Below are 22011 nucleotides of genomic sequence, written 5' to 3' on the forward strand. Positions count from 1 at the left end.
ATATAATATATATGAATATAATAAAAATTTAGAAAAATTTAATAAATAATTAATATAACTGTCTAATCATTTTGCAGATAAAATACTAATTATTTGGTAAAAGTACAGATTATATAGTAGATTAATAAACAAATTAAGAATGCTAGCAAACATTTCCAATACTAACTTCTTATTCAAATTTTTTTAAAAATAATAATAATTTAAATAAAAATCATTCAGTATGATACAATTAATACAAAATTTAACATATATTGTATCAAATGTTTCAGTATGACAAAATAAACTCAACTATAGTCATGTGAGGTATCAAATTACTCAGTATAGTAATAATACTAATACTAATAATTTTATATTTTATTATTATTAATAGTATGAACTAATTTAATAATAATTTATTTTATACTGTATATACTTTAAAAATATTTAATACAATTATAATAGAAATTTAATATAATTATTACTATAATATCATTTTTATTTAAAGAAAAATTTTTAGTAATAAAAATGTAAAAAAAAATAGTTATTGTATCTATTTTTTAATATTAATAAAATCTTAAATACTAACAAAAATAAATAAATATTATTAATAATAATTAATGAATGTTGTAAATAAAAACAATGTTTCTAACAATATATTAATAATTAAAATATGAATAATATAATAATAATCAAAAACTAGCTGAGAACTTCAAAACTTAAGAAAGAAAAAAATTTAAAAAAAAAATTTTAAAAATAAAAAAAAATTGTAGCAAAGCATGGATTCCATCCTATGTACAGACAGACAGACAGACAGACAGACAGACAGACAGACAGACAGACAGACAGACAGACAGACAGACAGACAGACAGACAGACAGACAGACAGACAGACAGACAGACAGACAGACAGACAGACAGACAGACAGACAGACAGACAGACAGACAGACAGACAGACAGACAGACAGACAGACAGACAGACAGACAGACAGACAGACAGACAGACAGACAGACAGACAGACAGACAGACAGACAGACAGACAGACAGACAGACAGACAGACAGACAGACAGACAGACAGACTTATAGAATACATATACTTATAGAATCCTTTCAGGAGTTCTTGAAAACTTGTTGATTAAAACTTAACATTTTAAGAGTTTTATTCTATTATTATAGTTATAACTAAATTATAATTATATTAATTTACTCCTTATATTATTATAAGAAATTTAAAAAATAAATTTGATTTCAATTTTTTTTTTGTAAGAAGAAATTAGCTGTGAGTCGCCTATCGGGGCAATTGGTCATCGATTGAGGCCAACCCGTAGGCAATGGCCGCCCAAACAGCCGTACATAAGTCCAGATCACGGGTCGACATCATCGACATCGTATCGCCGGCCGTGTGATGATAGTAAAAGTATCGGTCATTACGAGTGTCCAGACTAGCGCCGGGAACACCCTTTTCGACCAATAGTTCAATATCGGGTCCATCTTCGCGACCAATTTTCAACTGACTGGCGTTTATCGGTTTCAATAGACTAAGCAATTCATTGATAATACACTGTGCGGTCAGGTTTCGGCCCGAATAGGTTATACCCGTCGGTGTAAACGTTCCCATATCTGACTCCATAGCTATACTTATTTTGTTTAAATCATTGATGTGTTTCTATATACAAAAGATATATACAGTATATTATAAATATATGGATAATAATAAACTATTTTTTTAAAAAAATATTATTATGTATTTTTGGTTTCTATTAATTTTTTTTAAATATATAACTACAGTATATATCTATATATATATATATATATAACTAATCTATTAATTAAAAATTAGCTAGTTAAAATTTAATAATTTTTAAAGATATTAAACAGTTATATTAACTTATTCATAAATTATTACTAATATTCATACAGTATGTACAGTACTTAATGTATAATAATGTAATAATAATAATATATTAATAATATTAATATTAATATATAATAAATTTAATAATATATATTTTATACTTAATTTAAAAAAAATAAATTTATAAATATTTTTACATAAGTTACAATAGCATGTAATAAATAAATTAAAACAAATTTAAAAAAAAAAACAATTTTAACGTCCGGTTTTGTGTCACATTGAGATCACATTGAAAAACCATTAAAACCGGATATTCCGGTTAATAATAGGACGGTTGACAGTCCTATGTTTGTGTGTGTGTGTGTTTTGAATACCTGTGCGTATTGTTGAACACCATTATAACCCATTTCCTCTCCGGTCCACAACACCGATTGAACTGTACGTTTGGGACGGAGACCAAGTTTTTTGATGACCGACAGTGCCCGCCACGATATGAATGCACCGCCGCCGTCATCCATGGCTCCCTGTCCTACGTCCCATGAGTCCAGATGACCCGATACTAGTACTATCTTATCATTATATTATAATATTATTAATCAAAATATACACATAAACATACATATACATATACATATACATATACATATACATATACATATACATATACATATACATATACATATACATATACATATACATATACATATACATATACATATACATATACATATACATATACATATACATATACATATACATATACATATACATATACATATACATATACATATACATATACATATACATATACATATACATATACATATACATATACATATACATATACATATACATATACATATACATATACATATACATATACATATACATATACATATACATATACATATACATATACATATACATATACATATACATATACATATACATATACACATACACATACACATACACATACACATACACATACACATACACATACACATACACATACACATACACATACACATACACATACACATACACATACACATACACATACACATACACATACACATACACATACACATACACATACACATACACATACACATACACATACACATACACATACACATACACATACACATACACATACACATACACATACACATACACATACACATACACATACACATACACATACACATACACATACACTAACCTCATCCGGTTTAGTTGAACCGGTAATTTCGCTGACAGTATTTCTCGATACCCGATCGGCATCCATACGGGCCTCCATTGATAGACTGACCGTAATGTTGATACCACGGGCTGCCAGTCGACCAAACAGTTCGGCATCTTCTACGGTAATACTGACGGCCGGTATTTTTCGTACATTTTTAGAGTAAACTATATAATTAGAAAATGTAATAATAATAATAACAATAATAACAATAATACTACTAAACTATACTAAACTTTGTAATCCAGTGTGCGGTAAGCTGTTTGAAAACGGTGTAGTCGATCGTATCTATATTAATAACTTTTTTAAAATCTAAAAATAAATCTATGATAATAAAGTCCAATAATTACATACCAGTGCACCGATAGCACCGTACTTTGAGGCACGACTGGCTCCATGTAATTTATAAGCAACTGATTCATCATAACTATTGAAATCATAGTTATAGACAACAAACTTTCCCCTGATTTCCCGGGATCGCCTGTTTAGTTCAGCAAATGTTTTAATAACAATAACATCACCGGTAACTACTGATCCATTGGTACCGACACTATAGCCCAAACCCAATATGTTTAGCGATTGTTTTCGCGGACAAACCATTTGTGCCCATTCCCGGCCACGTCTCTATGTGTGCCAATATGTCGATAGTATATACAGGTATAACAAACATTAGTATATTTGTATATAGAATTTAGAGGACAGTTAGTATAAAAATTTTTTTTTTTAAACATTAAATGTACAGTTAGTTAGTTAGTTAGTTAGTACAGTAGTATTAGTACCCAAACAATATAATAAATATATATATATATAATATAATATATTTGTTAATAAAAATTTCTATTAATATATAAAATTTTAGAGAACAGTTAGTCTAAAAAAATTTAAATATATTTATATAAAAATATTTTTATAAAAATTAATGGACAGTTAGTATAAAATTTTTTTTAACATTAAATGTACAGTTAGTTAGTTAGTAGTATTAGTACCCAAACAATATAATATATATATATATAAAAAATATAATATATTTGTTAATAAAAATTTCTATTAATATATAAAATTTTTAGAGAACAGTTAGTCTAAAAAAAAATTTAAATATATGTATATAAAAAAATATTTTAATAAAATTAATGGACAGTTAGTTAGTATCATAATATAGTACCCAAACAGGAACGGTAACATTTTGTGTATAAACTTTATCATGTCGTTCCCAATTCAATAGATCAACCAAATAGTCGATAGACGACTCTAGACTACTGGTGCCGACCAGTCTCGGTCCAAACCAGTCGACAAACTGTGCTAACTCGCTATACGTTTGGCCACTATCGGGACCATTGACCACAAAGTCGATGATCCGTTGGATATCACTGGACAGAGATTTAATCTGTTGACGCAGTTTACCATTAAAATCGGGCAATGATTTACATATTTTCGGATTAAATTGTTTTCTAACTAATTTAACACTATTTAATACATAACAACTATTATTGATTAATATGATTGTAATTATTAGTAAACTATTGATTATTTTTTGCATATTTTTGTTTGTTGTCATTTGTTTTGTTTTTTTGAAATAATAATTATTTCAAAAAAAAAACAAAATATTTAATAAAATAATTGCAAAATAATAAAATTGGAAATACATTACTAAGAAAAAAAAACTTAAAAATAAATAACATATGTTTTAATATTATTAATATCAATATATTAGATAAATAATAAATTAATGAATATATATATATATATATACTTAACTGTAATTATTTGTAAACTATAAAATATAATTTGATTTTTTTTTTAAAAATAATAAAATTTATTTGATTTATTATTTAATTATTTTAAATAATAAAATACTAAATAAGTCAAACAACAAACAATATCTGATAATTAATAATTATTATTAAAAATAATTATTTTTTTTAATTTATAACTTTATTAATCCAAAAAAAAAACTTATAAATTAAAAACATAATATGATTTTATTATTGTTTTTGTAGTTAAAATTGTTTTATCGGGTTGTTAGGGGTGGGGGTGGGGGTGAGGAGTCACCTATCGTGGCAATTGGTCATCGATTGAGGCCAACCCGTAGGCAATGGCTGCCCAAACAGCTGTACATAAGTCCAGGTCACGGGTCGACATCATCGACATCGTATCGGCGGCCGAGTGATGATAGTAAAAGTATCGGTCATTACTGGTGTCGAGACTACCGCCGGGAACACCCTTTTCAACCAGAAAGTCAATATCGGGACCATCTTTGCGACCAATTGTCAACTGAGTTGAGTTTATAGGTTTCAATAGACTAAGCAATTCATTGACAATACACTGTGCGGTCGGGTTTTGGCCCGAATAGGTAATACCCGTCGGTCTAAACGTTCCCATATCTGACTCCATAGCTATACTTATTTTGCTTAACTCATTGATATGTTTCTATAAATATATATATACAGTACATATAACTTATTATACTAATTGTTTATGTTGGTATACCTACCCTACCTGTGCGTATTGTTGAGCACCGATATAACCAATTTCCTCACCAGTCCACAACACCGATCGTACAGTACGTTTCGGTCGGAGACCAAGTTTTTTGATGACCGACAGTGCCCGCCATGATATGAATGCACCGCCGCCGTCATCCATGGCTCCCTGTCCAACGTCCCATGAGTCCAGATGACCCGATACTAGTACTACCTAAATTGTTTACAGTTTCAGTACAGTATTATTATTATCGGTAATACATACTAACCTCATCCGGTTTGTTTGAACCGGTAATTTCGCTGATAGTATTTCTCGATACCCGATCCGCATCCATACGGGCCTCCATTGATAGACTGATCGTAATGTTGATACCACGGGCTGCCAGTCGACCAAACAGTTCGGCATCTTCTACGGTAATACTGACGGCCGGTATTTTCTGTATATTATTATCGTAAGCTAATAGTAAATATATTTTATTAATTAGTAATAGTAGTAGTAGTAGTAGTAGTAGTAGTAGTAGTAGTAGTAGTAGTAGTAGTAGTAGTAGTAGTAGTAGTAGTAGTAGTAGTAGTAGTAGTAGTAGTGGTAGTAGTGGTAGTAGTAGTAGTAGTAGTAGTAGTAGTAGTAATAGTAGTAGTAGTAGTAATAGTAGTAGTAGTAGTAGTAGTAGTAGTAGTAGTAGTAGTAGTAGTAGTAGTAGTAGTAGTAGTAATAGTAGTAGTAGTAGTAGTAGTAGTAGTAGTAGTAGTAGTAGTAGTAGTAGTAGTAGTAAAATACTAACTTATGTATCCAGTGTGCGGTGTGTTCAATGAAAACGGTGTCACCGATCGGATCTATTAACAGATAAAATAAAAATCAAATATAATAATTACGTCTACTTTACATTACTAAAAATATACATACCAGTGCACCTATAGCACCGTACTGTCCAGCACGTGTAGCACCCTGTAGTCTGTATTGAACTGATTTGCCATAGCTATCAAAATCATAGTTATAGACAACAAACTTTCCCCGGACCTCACACGATCTGAACTCTAGTTCAGCAAACGATTTGACAACAATAACATCACCGGTAAGTACTGATCCATTAGTACCGACACTTAAGCCTAAACCCAATATGTTTAGCGATTGGATACGCGGACTAACCATTTGTGCCCATTCCCTGCCACGTGTCTGTCATTACATATATTATTATTATAAATAGTATTAGTAATAGTCATATAATTTGATGGACAGGTATGTTAAATATATGTATAATATGTCGATAGTATATATAACAAACATTAGTATATTTGTATATAGAATTTAGTGGACAGTTAGTTTAATATTTTTTTTAAATAAAATTAATGGACAATTAGTATCATAGCATAGTACCCAAACAGGAACGGTAACATTTTCTGTATAAACTTTATCATGTCGTTCCCGTTTCAATCGATCAACCATATAGTCGATAGACGACTCTAGACTATTGCTGCCGACCAGTCTCGGTCCATACCGGTCGACAAACTGTGCTAACTCGGCATACGTTTGGCCACTATCGGGACCACCGTTGACTACATAGTCGATGATCCGATGGATATCACTGGACAGGGATGTAATCTGTTGACGCAGTTTACCATTGAAATCGGCCAATGATTCACATATTATCGGATCAAATAGTTTAACACTACTTAAGTCATAACTACTACTAATACTACTACTACTACTACTACTACTACTTAATATAACTATAATTATTAGTAATAAACTATTGATTATTATTTGCATATTTTGTTTATTAAGTAATTGTTTTTATTTTAATTGAGATAAATAAATAAATATTATTTCAAAATAAAATAGTATAAAATAATTGTAAAAAAAATTTATTTTATAATTTTGAAATATATTAATTTAGTAAAAGCAAATTAGAAATACATTTTCAAAAAAAAATTAATTAAATAACATACAGGTATGTTTTAATTAAAATATTCAATGATTTTTTTTTTATATAGAAATTAATGAAAAAAATAAAATAAATAAAATGATTTTATTAGTTTGTATAATTGTAATTTTTATACAATTCTTTAAATGCGCGCAAGCTAAAGTTTTAAAATTTTTTTTATTAACATTTATAAAAATAATTATTTAATATTTAATATAATATTATTTTATATATTTAATACATTATTTTGTTTATTTAAAAAAAAATATATTTATTACTTGTCTATACAGTATATACAGTATATATATATAATATTATATATATATAAAAATTAATACAAATTATATTTTATTTAAATTTTAAAATTTTAACAAATAATTTGGTAATTAACTTTAAATTAATAAAAATTTCTAGTAGTGTGTGTGTGTTTTTGTGGGTGGGTGTGGGTGGGTGTATTTAATCAGTAGGATCACATTTACCATCGTAACAACCGGCATCACATTCATCATCACTATTAGGCGTCGTTCACATATTACGTTCGCACTTTTTAAGAAATCTAGACCCCCTCCCTCCCCTATGTTCGCAATTGTTCGCATGTAGTTATTTAAAAAAAATTACGTTCGCATGTCCCTAACCGCTACCACCCCCCCCCACCACAAGAAATAAAATATTATCTTAATGCGAACGTTCTTAATCACTATACCCTCCCCTCCCCCTCGCTCGCAAAAGTTCGATTTGGCCAACCCCCCCCCTCCCCTCAAGTGCGAACGTAATATGTGAACCACGCCTTACAACAATGGCAAACACCAATCATCCAGGTGGTCATCATCATTAGTAGCAGTAGCATTGCCATTACCATCATCAGCATCAGTTTAATAATTATATATTAACATTGTGTAATAGTTAATAAATTTTTTTTCTTTAGTCTCTAATAACAATTTATTGTTGATTCACTTTAATTTAAAATGACATATATATATATAACTAATTTATAAAATAAATTATTTTATTTACTTCAATAAGTTAATTAAGTTAAAATTAATCAACAAAAAAATTTTATACAGAAAAATTTACTCTACGTAATATACAGGTATATACTAGTATATTGTTGTTTAACATTTATTTTATTTAAATACTATTAAACATATGGTTTTTTAAAATAAAAAATACACTATATATTTATTATATAATTTGTTGCATAACTAAAATATATTAAAATCAAACAAATAAAAAATAAGACAATTAAATTAATAGCTAAATGTTTATAATGTTAATTTATTATTAATTAAATATATGTATTTAAAAGATAAACATAAGTAACAATTTATATTTAGGATTTTTTAAATAAAATATTTTTTGAAAAATATATAACCATATGTTTAATAAAATTAGCATAATAATAATAATGTAGTTTATAATATAATGTAATAATAATAATGATATAGTTATATATATATATATAACTTAACAACAATTTAAATACTATTATGTTTATGTATTTTATATACTATCATAAAATTTTATCTTAATTTTATAAATAAACTGTTAGTACATTTTTTTAAAAATAAAAATTAATTAGCATTATATTTATTTATTTTTTTCACAGTGTAACAATTATTAAATATATTTTTATTGAAAAACAATAGAAATAAAAACAATAGTATATTAAGTTAACTAATCTTAACAAGATTATTTAAAAAAAAATTTTTTTATAGATAACTTTTACATTAGTAAACACTTTAAGCCGAAATGTGATCGTTATTATTATTAGTATTATCATTGTTAGCATTATTAACATTATTAACATTATTATCATTTTTATCATTATTAACATTATTATCATTTTTATCATTATTAACATTATTATCATTTTTATCATTATTATCATTATTAACATTATTATCATTTTTATCATTATTAACATTGTTATCATTATTATCATTATTAACATTATCATCATCGACTTTTCTCAAAACACATTCGCCATCTTTACATTGAATACGACCATTAAAACAGTCTGATGGAGATTGGCAATGTTTACAGTAAATAATCCAATTGTTAATCAGCATTATCAGCATCAGTGTCATTAAAAAAACCATTTTGATAATCTTGGCCATATTATAATTATTCTTAATAATTATCAATAATTAATTAATTATTATATAATTAATCAAATGTATTTTGGATGTTAGATTTATATATTTTTGATATTGTTGATATTTTACTATAAATATGAAAATTAAATTTAAATAAAATTAAAAAATTTATAATAATTAACTATTAAAAATAACTATTTAAAAAAATAAAATTATATAAAATAATATAGTAAAAAATAAATTACTTTAAATAATTCTATTTAATTTCTATCTATAGTAGAATAACCATATATTATGTATAATTAATAACTTTTTAGTTACAGCAATGACTAGAATATTAAATTTAATTTTTTTAATGTTATTATAAAATTTATGTTAAAATCATTAATTGTACGTCAATAATGCTCTTAATAATTGGTTATGATTTATTTATCCATTAGTTAACCTTTGAAATTGAAATTATTTTCACGAATTCCTGAAAGGAATACGTATATGCATTCTAAAAGTCTGTCCATCTGTCCGTCTGTCTGTCTGTCTGTCCCACGAGGACATAGGTTCGAATCCAGGCTCCGCTACAAATTGTTTTTTGATATTTTTTTGTTTTTTTCCTTTTTAAGTTAAGGAATTCGTGTGGAAATGCTTTTAAAGCATTCTCAACTGGTTATATATGGTTTGACAATAATCGTATGATACGATTGCTTAATGATTGTAAATGTGGGAACAATCTTAAAGTCAGATTTTAGTCAACAATTTATTTATTTTTGTATTGATTTTGTAAACTACTTTAAAAAATATTTATTTTAATGGTTATAATTAGATTTTATCTACTGTATAATAATTTTTTATAATTATTATTTAGTTGACCAGATAATTGATCCTAGGGTTTTTATTTTTGTAAATGTAACATCGTAATTAACATTTTATATTATTAATAAAAAAAATATAACAAAAATTATTTTAAAATTAGTCGAGTGGGCAACAACTCGGATTCGGTAACTAATTCGTAAAAAATAAGTACACTTTTTTATGTATAATAAAAGCAAACGTTTTTTTATGTATAATAAAAGTAAACAAATTTTTATTAATTATAAAATTTAAGACTTAAGCTGTGAAAGCTAAACGACTACTACTACTACTACTACTACTACTACTACTACTACTACTACTACTACTACTACTACTACTACTACTACTACTACTGTTGTCTGAAACGGTAATGTCGATGAAATTTATTCAATGCTGTCGCTGTTTGATGTTTTTAGTTGTTAGCCCTAGTTGTTAAATGGAGAAAAAAAATTGCATCAGAGTCTGGATTCATCGGCCTCATGGGACAGACTGACAGACTTATAGAATTCATATATATATATATATATATATATATATATATATATATACTTCTTTCAGGAATTTCAGTGAAAAAATAAATAAATTAAAAACATTAGAAACAAAAAATTATTAATCAAGTTTTATTTTTGCATTATCATTTCGAAAATAATAACAATATGTATTCAACAATGTATATGTTTGGTTTTGTTACACGTTATTATTATTATTGTTGTTGTTATTATTATTATTATTATTCCGATGATTGTTCTAGTGATGATGATGTTTCGTATTCTATGCGATCATGTTTTGTACTACATTTGCTAAAATTGCATTCATTTTATAAATAAACTGTTAGTACATTTTTTTAAAAATAAAAATTAATTAGCATTATATTTATTTTTTTTCACAGTGTAACAATTATTAAATATATTTTTATTGAAAAAACAATAGAAATAAGAACAATAGTATATTAAGCTAAAATTGCATTTAGGCATACCCATATATGGTACTCGGACAATCGCTGGGGGGGGGAGGGGAACTGCAACCATAGCATAAATTATTATTATTATTTGTCATCATCATCATCATCATTAATATCATCAGCAGCATTGTTATTATTTTAGCCATATTATTCATCATCATCATCGTGATAAATTTTATTTGATTGAACTATGATTTAAATTTAAATGAAATATTTACTAAGCATATATATATATCAGCTATTAACTTTAAGTGGTATCATGATAACTTTTTTGATAAATGTTATAACATTATTGATGTTCAAAATTATAATAAATAAAATAATTATTCATAGATAACATAATTATTTTTTATTTAGTTTAAAAGTTTTTAAAAATACATTACAAATAAATAATAACTAAACTATGACTTAGATAAAATATTTATTTAATTTGTACTAGTCTATGTGTGTGATTACTTTTATCATGATACTTTTCATAAATTATAATAATAGCTAAATAATTCCTATTTATAAAGTTAATTACTGATATATATAATACAATGATAAAATGTTGTAAAAATTTATAAATTCTATTTTTTAAACAAATATTAATAGTATATATATATAACTAAAAATTTTGTTAGGTTATTACACTATAATTTATACAAATAATATTTAAAATATTTTTTTTATATAATAAACTTTTAAACTATTTTTAACTTAAACTTTAAAGTAATTATTCTATTATTAGTTTTATTATAAGATTTTTGTTGTTGTTTTTTAAATAACTGTTTAAACTAAACTAAACAAAAAATATCACTGAAATAATTATATATTATTTTAAAAAAGTTTAAATAAATCAATAGTTATTTATAATTTTATAATTAACTTTAATAACCAATAATAGATCAACACATAATATTCATGTTTTGATCAAATATTTTGTTTTTTAAAAAAAATACATTTAAATAAAAAATTATTAAAATATTTTATTAGAAAATTACAATAAAAAATTAAAAGTGAAAGTGAATATTAAAACTAGAAAAGATATCAATGCATTAATTCAATTGTATTTTTTTTAATTAAAATCTATTATTTTTATATTTGTATTATTATTTTTTTGCTTTGCTATTAAATTCAAAAAATTATATTTAAAAACATATGTTTAAAAAAACTAATTAATATATAGATGTATAAAAATATAAAATCTACTTAAATTACATTTTTATTTTTAAAAATAGATATTTATTACGTCAATAATGATTTTTCTTAGGTTTTATATTTGTAACGTTTAGTTAACCAATGAATTAAACTTATTTTACATTAGATCTGTAAAATGATTTGTGAATGTAATTTATATTTAGAAATATATATTTTATTGAAATTTTAATAATTATGATTATAATTCTGACAAAACTTACATATACATTTAAAATGCGTAAATATATCTAATAATAGACATTTTTAAAAATATATATTAATTTGATTAATAGATTTTTTAAAAAAAAATATATTTTTATAGTTGTATAAATTTAAAAAAAAAACAAAATTTAGTTCTAAATTAAATTCTAGTTGTAAGGACTTGTTGTTGTAAAACTAGAACTTTTAGTAATATTACAAAAAAAACTATATTTATATAAAAATTATTTAAATATTTTATTAAAAATAAAGTAAAACTATAAAAGATATTATATAATTGAAATAATTTAATTGTATTTTTTTAACTTAAATCTATTATATCTTTTTCTAAGTTAATAAATTCATAAATTAAACATATGGTTAAAAAAAATAATTAATATATAATTAATATTTTTAAAAATAATTGGCCAATCAATAATCGTACTTAAATTACATCTATTATTAAAAATAGATATTTATTACGTCAATAATTTTGTTGGTTAACTAATCTTTAAAAATATAGAAAAACTAACAAATAATTATTGACATAATAAATATCTATTAATTATAAGTATAAATATATATATATATTTTTTGAAATTTTAATATCTATAATAATAATACACACAATACTATTTTCTTTATGCGTTATTTTATCTTAAAATAGTAAATCTATTTAAAAATCATATTGACATAAACATTTGAAAAATACGTCAATAAATAATTAATTTTATTAATAAAATTTTTTTTATATATATATGTGTTAAAAAATTAAAACGAAATTTAGTTCTAAATTAAATTCTAGTTATAAGCAGTTGTAAAATCCTGTCAAACTTTTAATAGTAAAAATAATAATAATAATAATAATATGGCTTCGATTATAATGATAATGATGCTGATGATGAAAATAATGCTGATGTTGATAATTGTTATGACAGCCTGTATTTCAGGTGAAGATGATGATGACAATGCTGAACTTGAAGGGACAATCGCCCCTAGACCAGTAAATAAACACATGCATTTTGGTTAAAGTGAGAGAGAGAAAGTGAAAGAGATATTCAAATGGACTAAGATAAAATTAAACGTTTTTTTCGAAAAATATAAAAGTTTTTTTTTAATTAATTACTTATATTTTAATAATTAATTAATCCTAATATAAATATTGTTATCTTAATTATTTTTTTTTAATAATTTAAATAAATTTTTTATTTCCATAAGCTAGTTGATTAATTTTATTGTTGTTATGTAGAGAAGGGATATTTAAAATTTAAAATAATTAAACCTAATATATATTTTTGTTAAAATCAAATTATTTGTTTATTATATTGGCTGCACTTTCCAGAATGGGCAGCGCCTGAGTCGGTAGTGTGTGGTATAGGTAGATAGGTATTGATGTGTAGTTAACATATATCATAAATTAGAGTTATGACGCTTTTAAAGCCAGATTTATTTTTAAAAAGTGCTTATTAATTTATTTAAATGTATATTTTATCAAAACCTAACCTAACCTAACCTAACCTAACCTAACCTAACCTAACCTAACCTAACCTAACCTAACCTAACCTAACCTAACCTAACCTAACCTAACCTAACCTAACCTAACCTAACCTAACCTAACCTAACCTAACCTAACCTAACCTAACCTAACCTAACCTAACCTAACCTAACCTAACCTAACCTAACCTAACCTAACCTAACCTAAAAAAAATGTTTTAAAGTGACAAAATAATCTCAACCTTAGACATGTAGGGTATCAATTGATTCAGTATGACATAATATTTTAATTTATTTTAAATTATAAATACACAAAAAATAAAGCACACAAATAATAATATATATTTAGTATCAAATTTTTTTTTAAAAAAACTAATAAAATAATTTAGTTTATCTACTATCGGGGCAATTGGTCATCAATTGAGGCCAATCCGTAGGCAATTGACGCCCATACAGCCGTACACAGGTCCAGATCGCGCCGATTCTGGACAGTCATAGTATCGCCGTCCGTGTGATGAAAATAAAAATATTTTTGGTTTCGAGTGTCGAGACTACCGCCGGGAACACCTTTACCGACCAAAAAGTCAATATCGGTTCACAAATTTTGACTGACGATACTTAACTGAGTAGCGTTTATGGGTTTCAATGTTTTCAGTAATTCATTGACAATACACTGTGCGGTCGGGTTTTGGCCCCAATAGCTAATACCTGTCGGTCTAAACGTTCCCATATCTGACTCCATAGCTATACTTATTTTGTTTAACTCATTGATATGTTTCTATATACAGAAGATATACAGTATATTATAAATACTTAATTTATAATAATTTTTGTTGAATACTGTGTGTGTGTGTGTGTGTGTGTGTGTGTGTGTGTGTATGTATGTATGTATGTATTTGTGTGTATGTATTTGTGTGTATGTATTTGTGTTGTGTGTATGTATTTGTGTGTATGTATTTGTGTGTATGTATTTGTGTGTATGTATTTGTGTGTTTGTATWTGTGTATGTATTTGTGTGTATGTATTTGTGTGTATGTATTTGTGTGTATGTATTTGTGTGTATGTATTTGTGTGTATGTATTTGTGTGTTTGTATATGTGTATGTATTTGTGTGTATGTATATGTGTATGTATTTGTGTGTATGTATATGTGTATGTATTTGTGTGTATGTATTTGTGTGTATGTATATGTGTATGTATTTGTGTGTATGTATATGTGTATGTATTTGTATTTAAAAGATAGTATTATTATTATTTTTATTTTAATAGCAAATTATTTATAAACTTTTATTATTGTTGATTACATACCTGTGTGTATTGTTGAGCACCTATGAGACCCATTTCCTCGCCGGTCCACAACACCGATCGTACAGTACGTTTCGGTTGTAGACCAAGTTTTTTGATGACCGACAGTGCCCGCCATGCGATGAATGCACCGCCGCCGTTATCCATGGCTCCCTGTCCTACGTCCCATGAGTCCAGATGACCCGATACTAGTACTACCTAATTGTTTGGTATCAGTACAGTATTTACTAGTAGTACACACTAACCTCATCCGGTTTAGTTGGACCGATAATCTCGCTGATAGTATTCCTCGATACGCCCACACCATTCATATGGGCCTCCATTGATAGACTGACCGTAATGTTGATACCACGGCCAGCCAATCGACCAAACAGTTCGGCATCTTCTACGGTAATACTGACGGCCGGTATTTTCCGTATATTATTATTAGCGTAAGCTATTATCAAATGTAATAATTATAATAATAATACTAATACTAAACTATACGTACTTTGTTGGCCAGTATGCGGTGAATAGATTGAAAACGGTGTCACCGATCGGATCTATTGACACAAAAATAATAATTATAATAAAATATAATTATAAAAACTTTAGTAGTAATAGTAGTTTTGTTAGTAGTAGTAGTAGTAGTAGTAGTAGTAGTAGTAGTTTTGTTAGTAGTAGTAGTAGTAGTAAAAGTAGTATTAGTAGTAGTAGTAGTAGTAGTAGTAGTAGTAGTAATAGTAGTTTTTTTAGTAGTAGTATCTGTAAAAAATTAATAATATTTACCAAAACACCGATAGCACCGAACTGTGCCGCACGACTGGCTCCCTGTTCTCTGTATTGAACGGATACACCATAGCTAACAAAATCATTGTTATAGACAACAAACTTTCCCCGGACTTCATGGGATCGCCTTTTTAGTTCATCAAATGTTTTGACAACTATAACATTACCGGTAAGTACTGATCCATTGGTACCAACACTTGTGCCCAAACCCAATATGTTTAACTGTTTTATACGTGGACTAACCATTTGTGCCCATTCCTTGCCACGTATCTGTCATTTCATTAGTATTAGTATTAATTTGATATAATTTGATGGACAGATATGTTATATACATACCCAGACAGGAACGGTAACATTTTCCGTATAAACTTTATCATGTCGTTCCCGTTTCAATCGATCAACCATATAGTCGATAGACGACTCGAGACTAGCAGTTCCCGTAAATCGTGGGCCAAACAGGTCGACAAATTTTGACAATTCATCATATGTTACGCCACTATCGGGACCGTTGACCACATATTTGATGATTTTTTGGATATCGGGTGAAATGTTGCCGATTTGTTGACGGATTTTATTAATAATAAATTTAGGCAATGATTCACATATTTTCGGATCAAATGTTGTGGTTGTTTGGACTAAATCTATATAAAATAATTTTAAACTAACTATTAATACTAACAAAAAAATATTTATCATAATTGTATTTGTTTTAAATAAAAAATAAATATATTTTTTAAAATAATTTATTTATAATAATATTTGATTAATCATTTTTCATTTTAATATTAAACTCAATGATAATTAAATAATTTAATAAAATAGCAATTTTTTTTAGAAACTTTAAATTCTAGATAAAAAATTTTTATAATGATTTTATTAAATAAAAAATAAAATTATATAAAATTATTTTTTTCAATAAGTTATTAATAATTGTTTAAAAAAAACATTTAATTTACAATAGAAAATATAAAACTATTATTTAAACGAATTATTGTTTTATTTTTGTTAAAATTATTATTAACTAAACCAAACATATGTAACTAATTGTAAAAATTTTTTTTTCTAGTTTTTAGTAAAAAGTTAAAAAACTAATCAATTGTCTAAAAAAATATGCAATTTATTAAATAACAATAATATAAAATATTAAAATAAATGTTTCATTGATTATCAAAAAATAAATATTTTAAATTTTTTTATAAAATAGTGTTTTATATATATAATATAAATATAATACACAGTTTTTATAAAATAATAATTTTAATATATAATATATAATAATAATATATACTTATTAATATTTTAATGTTGATGATGATTATTTTATAAATTACTATTAACAAAATTAATAATAAAAATAATAACATTAACTAAAATATTAGATTTATCGGTTAATATACATAAAAAATTTTCTAATAATATAATATACTATATAATTAATTGATTTTTAAGTAAGGTACTTATTGTAATAATAATAATAATGTTGATGATGTTATTATTAATAAAATAAAATTAATGGCCATATAATATTATTATTATTATTATTATTATTATTATTATTATTATTATTATTATTATTATTATTATTATTATTATTATTATTATTATTATTATTATTATTATTATTATTATTATTATTATTTTGTAAAATCATATAATCTAATCTTTAAATACTGTATTTCATTGTCAGTAATATTGTTAATAAACAAGTGTAATATATTTTTTTTTCTGTAAAATATTTTTTTTATTAAAGTATTATTTTCTTATGTTATGTAATATTAAAAATAATTAAATAATTTAGTATATTTTACTAATTTTTATTTTATTTATAATAATTTAATATCTAATAATAAAAATATTTTACTTTTTAATAACATTAATAACTAATATATTATTTTAACAATAATTTATATTTATGTTCGATTATAATGATAATGATGCTGATGGTGAAAATAATGCTGATGTTGATAATTGTTATGACAGCCTGTATTTCAGGTGAAGATGATGATGACAATGCTGAACTTGAAGGGACAATCGCCCCTAGACCAGTAAATAAACACATGCATTTTGGTTAAAGTGAGAGAGAGAAAGTGAAAGAGATATTCAAATGGACTAAAATAAAATTAAGCGTTTTTTGGAAAAATATAAATTTTTTTTAATTAATTACTTATATTTTAATAATTAATTAATCCTAATATAAATATTGTTATCTAAATTATTTTTTTATTTATTTAAATAAATTTTTTATTTCCATAAGCTAGTTGATTAATTTTATTGTTGTGTAGAGAAGGGATATTTAAAATAATTAAATCTAATATATATTTTGTTAAAATCAAATTATTTGTTTATTATATTGGCTGCACTTTCCAGAATGGGCAGCGCCTGAGTCGGTAGTGTGTGGTATAGGTAGATAGGTATTGATGTGTAGTTAGCATATATAAAATTAGAGTTATGACGCTTTGAAAGCCAAATTTATTTTTAAAATGTGCTTATTAATTTATTTAAATGTATATTTTATCAAAACCTAACCTAACCTAACCTAACCTAACCTAACCTAACCTAACCTAACCTAACCTAACCTAACCTATTAAAATATGATTTAAAAAAATTGAGTTAAAATAAAATAGTTTTTACAATTATTAATACATAAATATTATATGTGAATAAATGTTTTAAAGTGACAAAATAATCTCAACCTTAGACATGTAGGGTATCAATTGATTCAGTATGACATAATATTTTAATTTATTTTAAATTATAAATACACAAAAAATAAAGCACACAAATAATAATATATATTTAGTATCAAATTTTTTTTAAAAAAACTAATAAAATAATTTAGTTTATCTACTATCGGGGCAATTGGTCATCAATTGAGGCCAATCCGTAGGCAATTGACGCCCATACAGCCGTACACAGGTCCAGATCGCGCCGATTCTGGACAGTCATAGTATCGCCGTCCGTGTGATGAAAATAAAAATATTTTTGGTTTCGAGTGTCGAGACTACCGCCGGGAACACCTTTACCGACCAAAAAGTCAATATCGGTTCACAAATTTTGACTGACGATACTTAACTGAGTAGCGTTTATGGGTTTCAATGTTTTCAGTAATTCATTGACAATACACTGTGCGGTCGGGTTTTGGCCCCAATAGCTAATACCTGTCGGTCTAAACGTTCCCATATCTGACTCCATAGCTATACTTATTTTGTTTAACTCATTGATATGTTTCTATATACAGAAGATATACAGTATATTATAAATACTTAATTTATAATAATTTTTGTTGAATACTGTGTGTGTGTGTGTGTGTGTGTGTGTGTGTGTGTGTGTGTATGTATGTATGTATGTATTTGTGTGTATGTATTTGTGTGTATGTATTTGTGTGTATGTATTTGTGTGTATGTATTTGTGTGTATGTATTTGTGTGTATGTATTTGTGTGTTTGTATATGTGTATGTATTTGTGTGTATGTATTTGTGTGTATGTATTTGTGTGTATGTATTTGTGTGTATGTATTTGTGTGTATGTATTTGTGTGTTTGTATATGTGTATGTATTTGTGTGTATGTATATGTGTATGTATTTGTGTGTATGTATATGTGTATGTATTTGTGTGTATGTATTTGTGTGTATGTATATGTGTATGTATTTGTGTGTATGTATATGTGTATGTATTTGTATTTAAAAGATAGTATTATTATTATTTTTATTTTAATAGCAAATTATTTATAAACTTTTATTATTGTTGATTACATACCTGTGTGTATTGTTGAGCACCTATGAGACCCATTTCCTCGCCGGTCCACAACACCGATCGTACAGTACGTTTCGGTTGTAGACCAAGTTTTTTGATGACCGACAGTGCCCGCCATGCGATGAATGCACCGCCGCCGTTATCCATGGCTCCCTGTCCTACGTCCCATGAGTCCAGATGACCCGATACTAGTACTACCTAATTGTTTGGTATCAGTACAGTATTTACTAGTAGTACACACTAACCTCATCCGGTTTAGTTGGACCGATAATCTCGCTGATAGTATTCCTCGATACGCCCACACCATTCATATGGGCCTCCATTGATAGACTGACCGTAATGTTGATACCACGGCCAGCCAATCGACCAAACAGTTCGGCATCTTCTACGGTAATACTGACGGCCGGTATTTTCCGTATATTATTATTAGCGTAAGCTATTATCAAATGTAATAATTATAATAATAATACTAATACTAAACTATACGTACTTTGTTGGCCAGTATGCGGTGAATAGATTGAAAACGGTGTCACCGATCGGATCTATTGACACAAAAATAATAATTATAATAAAATATAATTATAAAAACTTTAGTAGTAATAGTAGTTTTGTTAGTAGTAGTAGTAGTAGTAGTAGTAGTAGTAGTAGTAGTAGTTTTGTTAGTAGTAGTAGTAGTAGTAAAAGTAGTATTAGTAGTAGTAGTAGTAGTAGTAGTAGTAGTAATAGTAGTTTTTTTAGTAGTAGTATCTGTAAAAAATTAATAATATTTACCAAAACACCGATAGCACCGAACTGTGCCGCACGACTGGCTCCCTGTTCTCTGTATTGAACGGATACACCATAGCTAACAAAATCATTGTTATAGACAACAAACTTTCCCCGGACTTCATGGGATCGCCTTTTTAGTTCATCAAATGTTTTGACAACTATAACATTACCGGTAAGTACTGATCCATTGGTACCAACACTTGTGCCCAAACCCAATATGTTTAACTGTTTTATACGTGGACTAACCATTTGTGCCCATTCCTTGCCACGTATCTGTCATTTCATTAGTATTAGTATTAATTTGATATAATTTGATGGACAGATATGTTATATACATACCCAGACAGGAACGGTAACATTTTCCGTATAAACTTTATCATGTCGTTCCCGTTTCAATCGATCAACCATATAGTCGATAGACGACTCGAGACTAGCAGTTCCCGTAAATCGTGGGCCAAACAGGTCGACAAATTTTGACAATTCATCATATGTTACGCCACTATCGGGACCGTTGACCACATATTTGATGATTTTTTGGATATCGGGTGAAATGTTGCCGATTTGTTGACGGATTTTATTAATAATAAATTTAGGCAATGATTCACATATTTTCGGATCAAATGTTGTGGTTGTTTGGACTAAATCTATATAAAATAATTTTAAACTAACTATTAATACTAACAAAAAAATATTTATCATAATTGTATTTGTTTTAAATAAAAAATAAATATATTTTTTAAAATAATTTATTTATAATAATATTTGATTAATCATTTTTCATTTTAATATTAAACTCAATGATAATTAAATAATTTAATAAATTAGCAATTTTTTTTAGAAACTTTAAATTCTAGATAAAAAATTTTTATAATGATTTTATTAAATAAAAAATAAAATTATATAAAATTATTTTTTTCAATAAGTTATTAATAATTGTTTAAAAAAACATTTAATTTACAATAGAAAATATAAAACTATTATTTAAACGAATTATTGTTTTATTTTTGTTAAAATTATTATTAACTAAACCAAACATATGTAACTAATTGTAAAATTTTTTTTCTAGTTTTTAGTAAAAAGTTAAAAAACTAATCAATTGTCTAAAAAAATATGCAATTTATTAAATAACAATAATATAAAATATTAAAATAAATGTTTCATTGAT

General features: G+C 25.8%; 3 protein-coding genes across 3 annotated transcripts in view; all 3 read right to left on the reverse strand.

Moving 5' to 3' along the window:
- Positions 1–1261: 1261 nt before the first annotated feature.
- Positions 1262–4507, reverse strand: LOC128956887 (carboxypeptidase Q-like). The gene is made up of 6 exons (XM_054302602.1): positions 4243–4507; positions 3435–3704; positions 3317–3368; positions 3060–3247; positions 2209–2403; positions 1262–1645 (listed from the first exon to the last, which is right to left on the reverse strand). The coding sequence occupies exons 2-6, from the start codon at positions 3678–3680 to the stop codon at positions 1268–1270; spliced, it is 1059 nt and encodes a 352-aa protein (XP_054158577.1). The 5' UTR covers positions 3681–3704; positions 4243–4507; the 3' UTR covers positions 1262–1267.
- A 597-nt stretch (positions 4508–5104) lies between these two features.
- LOC128956824 (carboxypeptidase Q-like) lies at positions 5105–7238 on the reverse strand (the record flags this gene model as incomplete). The annotated part of the gene is made up of 6 exons (XM_054302537.1): positions 5105–5507; positions 5577–5771; positions 5827–6014; positions 6340–6391; positions 6462–6731; positions 6933–7238. Coding segments are annotated over 6 exons (1389 nt in total), but the record flags the coding sequence as incomplete, so codon positions are not given.
- A 7412-nt stretch (positions 7239–14650) lies between these two features.
- Positions 14651–22011, reverse strand: part of LOC128956825 (uncharacterized) — a 14115-nt gene continuing 6754 nt past the window's right edge. Inside the window, exons 8-21 of the mRNA XM_054302538.1 lie at positions 21186–21345; positions 20850–21119; positions 20569–20620; positions 20324–20514; positions 20082–20276; positions 19394–19553; positions 19174–19342; positions 16662–16821; positions 16326–16595; positions 16048–16099; positions 15803–15993; positions 15561–15755; positions 14872–15031; positions 14651–14820 (exon numbers count right to left, since the gene is read on the reverse strand). Of these exons, the coding sequence (XP_054158513.1) occupies positions 14651–14820; positions 14872–15031; positions 15561–15755; positions 15803–15993; positions 16048–16099; positions 16326–16595; positions 16662–16821; positions 19174–19342; positions 19394–19553; positions 20082–20276; positions 20324–20514; positions 20569–20620; positions 20850–21119; positions 21186–21345 (2395 nt within the window). The remainder of the gene's footprint in view (positions 14821–14871; positions 15032–15560; positions 15756–15802; positions 15994–16047; positions 16100–16325; positions 16596–16661; positions 16822–19173; positions 19343–19393; positions 19554–20081; positions 20277–20323; positions 20515–20568; positions 20621–20849; positions 21120–21185; positions 21346–22011) is intronic.

Source organism: Oppia nitens, unplaced genomic scaffold (assembly GCF_028296485.1).
Source record: "Oppia nitens isolate AA-2021 unplaced genomic scaffold, nextdenovo-longstitch-racon4-pilon3 scaffold33_pilon_pilon_pilon, whole genome shotgun sequence".
NCBI lineage: Eukaryota > Metazoa > Arthropoda > Arachnida > Sarcoptiformes > Oppiidae > Oppia > Oppia nitens.